The 9,057-nt window shown below is 40.7% G+C and overlaps 1 protein-coding gene and 1 long non-coding RNA gene across 2 annotated transcripts; one reads left to right on the top strand and one right to left on the bottom strand.

Moving 5' to 3' along the window:
* Nucleotides 1-1,224: 1,224 nt before the first annotated feature.
* Nucleotides 1,225-1,638, bottom strand: LOC145588706 (putative mitochondrial protein AtMg00860). Its single transcript, XM_081645319.1, has one exon. It carries the CDS (start codon nt 1,636-1,638, stop codon nt 1,225-1,227), a length of 414 nt encoding a protein of 137 aa, XP_081501445.1.
* A 4,359-nt stretch (nt 1,639-5,997) lies between these two features.
* LOC145587648 (uncharacterized) lies at nt 5,998-9,057 on the top strand. Its single transcript, XR_014101338.1, has 3 exons — nt 5,998-6,147; nt 6,249-6,314; nt 8,844-9,057. It is a non-coding gene; the product is annotated as an uncharacterized LOC145587648 (long non-coding RNA).

The following is a 9,057-nucleotide window of genomic DNA, read 5'->3' as shown; positions in this document are numbered from 1 at the left end:
CGGGCTGAGAGAGAGAATGAGCTTGAAGCTGCTAGGAAAGAGGCACTTAGGTCTTTTGTGCTTTCTCCAGCTTTTGCTAAACTACTCGCTGATCGCCATGATGGGGGCTAGAAAGTCGTAGCTCGCTGTGTGAGTAGTCTTTATGGTGGGAGTGAGGAGCAGCAGGCTCGTTTCAACGCCTTTTGGGCTAAGGTTGAAGCTGTTGGGGAAGCTGGCTCCTAAGTGTGCTTCTTCCATAATTTTTTCCTGCTCCTACTCTAGAATACACCTCAACAATGGCTTGGAGAAGCCCTTTTTATTGAGCTCCCCGTTCATCACCACGTATCAATTAGCGTCCTTCTTGACTTTTTTAGCTTGTGCCTCATCATCTGGCAGCGAGTCATGTACCTTATAGGTCAGTATGTCTGTGAACCATGCTCGTTGTTGCCTGGTGCAATTCACCTGCTTGCTTTCTGCAATGCTTCTCTCCTCCAAGACTTCCACCATGACTGTCCTTGTGAGGCTTTGTAGAGTGGAACTTGCTAACTTTGATAATGCGTCAGCTTGGGAATTTTCCGCCTCTGGGGACCAAATCTATCTGAAAATGCATTAATTGGGCCACGAGCTCTTTCACTTTGGTTGTGTACTTTAGCATTGTAGGCTCTCTAGCCTCATACTCCCCTTTCAGCTGGCTGGCTACCAGTTGAGAGTTAGTCTGCAGGTGCACTTTTTTGGCTCCTGCTGCAATACTCATTCTTAGGCCTGCTATAGTTGGTTCATACTCTGCCTCGTTGTTCGATGCCTTGAACTTGAACTGAATGGCATACTCGAACACATTACCTTCTGACAATGTTATTATTATTCCCGCTCCGCTTCCTGTGTTTGGGATGAAGATCCATTCACTGTCACCTTCCAAACTCTAACTTCTCCTCATTCTCTTCGTACGAGGCTTCCACTATGAAGTCTACTAAGCCTTGAGCTTTGATAGCTGCCCTAAGCTTGACCTCAAAGTCGTACCTAGAGATTTCTATCGCCCACTTTAGGAGTCTGCCTGAAGCTTCCATTTTCTGTAGAGCTTTCTCCATTGGATGATTAGGGTTTCAGCTTTCTTGCCGTTGTTACCACTGTGAAGGCCAGCTTTTCTACCAGCTAGTATCTCTGCTCAGCCTCTGTCAGCACATGGCTTACAAAGTATACCGGCTTCTGCTGTTTCTGCCTTTTGACTAGGAGAACCGACGCAATTGTCTATATTGAGGCGGAGATGTACAGCTGGAGTTTTTCACTCTTCTCAGGGCTGATCATGGTTGGGAGATTGGTAAAATGCTCCTTGATCCCCTCAAAAACTTCCTTTTCTGCCTCACCCCACTTGAATTCCCTATTTCCTTTCAACAACTGGTAGAATGGTAGGGCTTTGTCAGCTAACTTGCTGATGAATCGAGTCAGTGCCACCATTCTCCCTGTCAACTGCATGATATCTTTGGTGCATTTGGGCTCTGGGAGGCTTAGGACTACCTCCACTTTTTCTGGGTTGGCATCGATTCCCCTCTCACTGACCAGGAAACCTAGGAACTTCCTGGAACTTACCCCGAAAATGGATTTCTTTGGGTTGAGCTTGATATTATACTTATTCAGCGTGGCGAATGTTTCCTCTAGATCCATGATATGCCCTGCTTGCGTGACGCTCTTAACAATTGAGTCGTCAACGTATACTTCAACATTTCATCCCTTTTGGTGCATGAACACTTTATCCATTGTCTTCTGAAAAGTAACTCCCGCGCTCTTCAGCCCGAATGGCATAGCTATGTAATTGTACACTCCCCCTTCAGTGATGAACGCTGTCTTTTGTCTGTCTGGCTTGTGCAGGCTGATCTGGTGATACCTCGATAAGGCATCCATGAAGCTTAGTAAGGCTTTGGGTCAAGTTCCGGTCGTGTCTATTCAGGTCGGGTCAATTTTTAGGATTAATTTTCGGGTCAAGTCAATTCGGTAAGATTCTAGTCATAGTCTTTAACTTGTGTTTTTTGCGAACTTATTTTGTTCATTCTAACCTTTTTCTTGGCCGTGCGCAGATATTGCCGAGGAGATGAATATGAAATTGCCCGGCCAGTCGCTTACAGGCGCGGATCGGAAGGCTATGAGGGAGGCCATGCAACAGGCCGTCCCTAGGAGCAGCGGGACAAGTTCCGCGGAATTGACGAGGGCTTCCTCGGCTCCATGGTCAACTGTACTGCCGAGGTAGTCTAATTTTCCACTTTTTCATCTGCTTTTGATTTTTACTTAGAACATTTTTCTCTTTTCATGCTTGCTAACTTTTACTCGTCCGAATGTAGCTCTTCCTTCGTCTCTGCGCCTTCCAAGAGTGGAAGGACAAGGAGAACGAAAAAATCAAGAAGGCCTGAGCCCAAATCAGGAGGGCAGAGGACACGAACAATAGCAATGTCACCCTCCTGAAGCTTCATTATGAGACGACCCTCAAGGCCTTATCCGACAAGGCAGCTCGGCAAACGGAGGACATCGTAAAAATAGGGAAGGCCCTTCAGAGAGAAGAGCTGGCAAGGCAAGCGCTCAAGGTGGAGCGGGACGAGGTGGTCTTAAATGCCTATTAGTGGAAGGAGGGCTTCGAGGCCTCCGAGAAACTGAAGGCCGAATTATCCTCGTCCTAGACGACCCTCAATTCCGCTCAAGACGAGGCGGCCACCCTCAAGCTCAAGGTAGACGAGCTGAACAAGACCACGGCTGACTTGACTGAGAAGGTGAAGGCCCCTCGGCCGCCTAGTGCAATGAAGATCGTCCAGATTGAGAACAAGGCCGAGGAGAGACTCAAAAGCCATTTCTTTGAGGCCTTCTAGTTCATGAGCAAGGAAGGGACGGCTGCCTACCACGAAGAGCGCTTCACCAAGCGCCTTGAGTACGTCTACCTCAAAGAAGAAGCCGAAAGGCCGGACAACCTCCTCTCGAACTTGAAGTTACCTCGTCTGAGTTTGAAGACGAAGAAGACGATGATGCTGAGGAGAATGAGGTCAAGCCAACTGGCGAAGGGGAGACGTCCAATGAGGAGCCAATGGACACTTCGTCTAAGCTCACTGGCGAAGAGGAGGAGGCCAAGGGGGAGCCCACTGATGTTGCGGCCGAGAAGAAATCGGCCTTGGAGGAGCCTGCCAAAAGTGATGACCTGGCTGAGTAAAGAGCTTAGGTCCTTCAGCAGCACATTTTTAAGCTTTTAGTACTTAGATTTTTTTTTTCTTTTGTTTCACTTCATCGAACAATTTCACATTTGGCCGCCTATTTGAGCGGTCTTGTATAAATTTAATTTCGGCCGCCTTATTTTAAGCTGCTTGATTTTAATTAACGCAAGTTTTGTTTCTCTATACTTAGCATTTTTTAGCAATTTTTATTCTTTATATGTGCCTGTACAAGAACTGGGGGTATGCCTCTTTGTTCGGCATTCGCGTAGTCCATATTCCAGGTGGTTTGATTAACTTAGTAGGTTTTAAACCTTAAAGGGTATGACGACTAATAAGTTAATCAAATCATAATAATGATTGCCCTTGCACTAGGTGAATGCCGAATCAACATCATATATGGCCGCTTTATTGGCTTTGTTTGAGTTATCCTTTGACATTATCGCTCGGATGCAACTAAAGAAATTTCATGTAATATCCCAACTTAGAAATTTCTGAATATTGGCTGGGCTTGTACGCCTAGGCATGCCCTTGCCCCTATTTAGGTGAGAATACCCTGAGCAGTTTTTGTGGTTTTCAATGCTCAGTCGTCCGACCATGTTGAGGTCGGACAGGCTGGTTGACTTTTCAGTCATTGTGGCCGAGTTGTATAACTAAGGGATGCCTTTGCTATACACCTACTCGGCCACTCTATATCGCCTTTGTAAGGGTCGAGCTACTATGTTGCAAACAACATCATTATTGCTTTTATCCAACATTTCTGCTTAAGTAATCATAAAGAAATGGCAAGAATTAAAATATCAATGTTCGACCTTTCATTAACTTTGTCAAAATTACATTGTTGAGGGGATGTACGACTTTAATTACAAGGCTCGGTCATCTAGACCTAGTTGTACATACAACTTTCTGGCTAAGTACTAGATTCAAACATAATACTTTCTTAGATTGACCGTATTCCAAGTACGAGAAATAAGACGGCCATCTAAGGCTTCGAGACGGTATGTACCATCCCATACTTCTTCTCTGATTCGATATGGCCCTTCCCAGTTAGGAGTTAACTTTCCATCTTCATTAGCTTAGCCAACCGCTTCCATTTTTCTCTGATTAAGATCCCCCATCTTTAGCGTCCGCTTAAAAACCTTGTGATTGTATGCCCTCGTCATTTTGAGACGATAAATTTCATGTCTAAGTGCCGCATTACCCCTGGCTTCTGGAAGAAAGTCCAGGGTCGTCTTCATAGCCTCCCAATTGGCCGACTCATCATATAGCATTACCCGAAGGGCAGGTTCGTACATCTCAATTGGGAGTATGGCTTCAACACCGTAGACTAGAAAGAATGGGGTCTCTCCTGTTGAACTCTTGGTTGTGGTTTGAATGGACCATAACACATTCACCAACTCATCTGCCCAAAGGTTGTCTGCTTTCTCAAGCTTGCGCTTGATACCGTTAGAGATCAGCTTGTTATAAGCCTCAACTTGGCCGTTAGCTTACAGGTGTCCGACCGAGGCAAAACAATGAGTGATGCCCTGGTCACTTAGCTAATTTTTGAGTTGGCGTGTTTCAAAATGGGGTCCATTGTCGAACACCGTACCATTGACTGTGGCACACCAAAGCGAGTGATGATATTTTTCCAAATAAAGGCGGACACATCCGTCCACTTAATTCCTCGGACGGCCTCAACTTCAACCCACTTGGTGAAGTAGTCCACTGCTACTAACAAATACCGCCTCCGCCCAGACGCAGGAGTATACAGCCCCAAGATGCCCATGCCCCACTTTTCAAAGGGGAGCGGACTACTTATGGCCGACAAACTATTTGCAGGTCGGTAAATAAGGGTGGAAAACCTCTGGCACTTGTCACATTTTTTCACCATTCTCATGGCGTCCAAATTCATGCTCGACCATTAGTACCCCAGGTGGGTAGCCTTTTCAGCTAAGGCCCGTCCACCTATGTGCGATCCACATTGTCCTTGGTGAAGGTCGTCCAACACATCATGCCCTCTCTCTGGGGTGATGCACTTCAAATATGGCTGAACAAACGCTTTTTTGAACAATTCCCCTTTCTTCATTTCGAACCAGGCTGCTTTTCTTTTCATCAGCTAGCTCTCTTTGGGATCGTCCGAAAGTGTCCTATCCTTCAAATAGGACGCCACCCCGTCCATCCAAGTGGAGCTTATGTCTATGATCTGCACTGGCTCGACATCAATACTCCTTTTTTCTTTTACTTTCCAAAACACTGATCTGGGAGTTTCACATGATGCCGAGGATGCTAACTTGGAGAGTGCGTCCGTTTGATGATTTTCTGAACGAGAAACTCGTTGAAGGGTGAAATATTTTAGACCATCGGCCTCATCTTTCACCATCTGAAGATATTTCATCATGGCCGACTCCCTGACCACATAGTCACCATTAACCTAACTGACTATCAGTTGGGAGTCCGAACTAGCATCAATTTTTGTTGCCCCAGCCGCCTTACACATTCTAAGGCCGGCCAGAAGGGCCTCATTGTTAGAGGCTTGAAACTGAAATCTCATCGCATATTCAAACTTATCTCCCTCAGGAGACTGACAAATGATGCCAGCTAGAGGTGTTCAAAAAAACCCGACCCGATTGTCCCGTTCCGATTACCCGATGACCCTCAAAAAACATGATGGGAAATTAACAATTTTTTCTATTTTTTCGGATCGGGTACCCGTTCCGTTAAAATTAAATTTTGTGGGCCAAAACATGGGGCAAGCTTTGCTATTCTCGGATACCCAGATACCCGTTAAAAAAATTATTTTGTTACTCCTTTAACCAGTCCAGCCCACTTAGACTCAGGGTTTCATATTTCTCACCCCAAAAAAAGCCACCATCAGTCACTAAGTCAGATTCCTTCTCTTTCTTTCCTCTTTCTTGCGCTTCATCTCCTCCCTCAAAAAATCATCTCAATCAATTCCTCACTTGAAATTCGACCACATTCATCATCAAACTTCAGTCGATCTCAGGTTAGTTTTATTTGTACTATTTTCGTGGTATTTTTGTAGTTTTTTTCATGGTATTTACTTTAGTTTTAATTAATCTAATTAATTTCTTTATCAATTGCTAGATCTAAAGTCTAAACCTTAACCGCCGCTGTATCACCGCTGTCCTTGCAGCCGCCCACTCTAAAACGGTATAACAAAACATTTCCTTTGTCCCCAAAATCCCACCATTTTTTGTTAATTTTATTTTATAATTTTGTCTATGTTCTTTATGTGAATTTTTGAGTAATCGGGTTGAATGGAGTTTGTGTTTGGTTTTTCTTGAATTTGATAATTTTGTGTTTGATTATGTGTATAACTTTATTTGATTGTTTATGATCTGTGAGTAATTTCCTGACAATGAAAATTGCCGCAAGTTGCATTACTTAAATGTGTCCGTTATCATTCTTGGTTGAGCTTGGTGAACTTTCCATTAGATTACTGCATCAGATTCTTGAGTGAAGTTCTAGTTTTATTCAACTGCAATTTGGATACGTTGTTACTAGACCTATCATTTCTATGATAATATAATTATTTAATAGGGTTATTGATTTATTTTTTTCACTTTTTGTAATTCTGGCTAATTTAATTTCGTATGAATTTTTTTTTTTTTAACTTCCTGATTATTATTCTGTTTTTTTTTTTTTTTCCTTATGTTTTATCATTCTCTTTTCATTTAAAATTTCTGTTTTCATTTTTATTATTCTACTAGAGTGTACCCGTGCAAAATGCACGGGATATATAAGAAAAAATATATTTAAAATGTGGAAAGTTGATTTTGATGTTGTAATTTAGACTTAAGCTGTAATGGTCGGTTTTGGACACGTCGGTTCTGTTGAACCCTAATTAGCCCTGTTGTACTGAGTGAATAATCATATTAATATTGTGCTGACACCTGCTGTGCAATGCTGAAATATGATATTTTATGCTTTGCTTAGAAGCTCAAAAAACAAGGTCTTACTCTTTTATATCGGTGGCCACGCAATGCTATTATGGGGTTTACTTTTTCAAAGTTATATAGAGGTTACCCGTTTAATGTTATAGGGGTTACTCGTGTTACTCAGTTAGTGTCATATGGGTTAGTGTCTTGCTCTAGGAGTTACATACTTTGTTCTATTGCAAGTACGTAGTTATTCTCTGAGGCCAGTTGCACAAAAACGTGTTATACATTTTTTTTTTGTTTTTGATGATTAAAGAAGTGGAAAATGTTTGGAGGGTAGTCCCTAAAAAAATGCATATAATTGAAGGGTTGGGGGATTTAGAGTACTGTAGTGAAATGTTGATAAAGGAACTGTATACTCGTGCTAATGCATGACATATATTATACTATGTACCAAAAAAATACTCGTAAAACAAAGTGAAATGTTAGTACGTAGTCTTTAAAAAAAAGTGAAATGTTAGGGATTTTGAGTGATACAATGAATTGTTAATAAAGGAATTTTATACTCGTAATAATGCATGTCATATGTTATACTACGTACACCAAAAAAAAAAAACACACACACACACATAAAGTGAAATGTTAGTAGTAGTCCCATAAAAAAAAATAAAAAATAAAAAATAGTGAATGGGTAGTTATTGATATTTTAGAAAAAATGATAAAAAAAAAAATAAAAATAAAATAATGGGATTGGTAGTTATTTTTTCCTTTAAAAAATAAATAAATAAAATAACCAAAACCTTAAATGCATGAGAGTTGAGCATTGGGGTTTTGGAGGGCTCTCGTTAAAACGACTCTACAATTATAATATAAACTAGAGTGTATCCGTGCAAAATGCACGGGATATATATTATATTAGAAAGATTTTAATTATATAATATAAGAAAAATAATATTTCAAATACGGGAAGTTGTTATAGATGTAGTAACTTAGAACCTGTTATTTTGAACTATTTATGGTCTGCTTTGGCTCTACTTTGCTAAAGTCTAATATATTCTATTGAGCCCTGCTGTACTCTACTGTCACCTGCTCTACTCTTTTGCAATCTGATGTGCTCTATTCTACTCATATACTCAAAAGAACAAAACCTTACTTTTATATGTGGGTGGGCACACAAATGTGTCAAGGTATTATGGGGGTTACTTTGTCAAAGCTATAGAGGAGTAAGAAGTTACTCGTTTAGTGTTATAGAGGTTACTCGGTTAGTGTCTTGTGCGTTATTCCATTAGTGCTATAGGAGGGGTTACTTTGTTTTTTTTTGCAAGCAAGCAACTATTCAATGAGGCCAGTTACGCAAAAAGCTTGTTGTACATATTTTTGTTTTAATGATTAGAGAAGTGGAAGTTGTTTGAATTGAAGGGTTGGGGATTTTGAGTCATATGGTGAATTGTTGATAAAGTAATTGTATATCCGTGCAGCCGTGCTAATACACGACACATATTATACACAAAAGAAAATAACGCAAAGTGAAATATTAGTAGTGTTTAAGAAAAAATGAATTGTTATTATTAGTTATTGCAATCCCTTGAAAAAATACATTTTTTTTTTTGGTTTAAAAAACAAATAAATAAAGTAGTGGAATGGTAGTTATTGGTTATTAAAAAAAAAAAAAAAAAAAAACTACTCAAATGCATGAGATTTGAAGATTGGGGATTTGGAGGGTTGTGGTGAAAACGACTCTGCAATTATATATTAGATATGTGATACATAATTATGTTATTACATTATTTGTGTTTTGTAGGAATGAAAGACTTGGTTTTGGAACAACTAACGATTGTTATTGACGAGATAATTGAAATATCGAATATCACAAGTGAATGAATTGAAGCCCTCACATTTTGTTTGTTGTGTGGCTTTGTGCCATTATTTGTACTTTATATGTTTTGAAGTTATGTAATTAAAGACTCAAAAACTTTGTATTCCCGTCCTTTAACTCTAGTTTGGATTTTGTTTTA

Source organism: Chenopodium album, chromosome 17 (assembly GCF_948465745.1).
Source record: "Chenopodium album chromosome 17, dcCheAlbu1.1, whole genome shotgun sequence".
Lineage (NCBI taxonomy): Eukaryota > Viridiplantae > Streptophyta > Magnoliopsida > Caryophyllales > Amaranthaceae > Chenopodium > Chenopodium album.
This window is presented reverse-complemented; position numbering and strand designations above follow the sequence as displayed.

Coding starts and splice junctions, on each gene's coding strand:
- LOC145588706 (XM_081645319.1), bottom strand. CDS start 1,638: ATGGATCTAGAGGAAACATTCGCCACGCTGAATAAGTATAATATCAAG.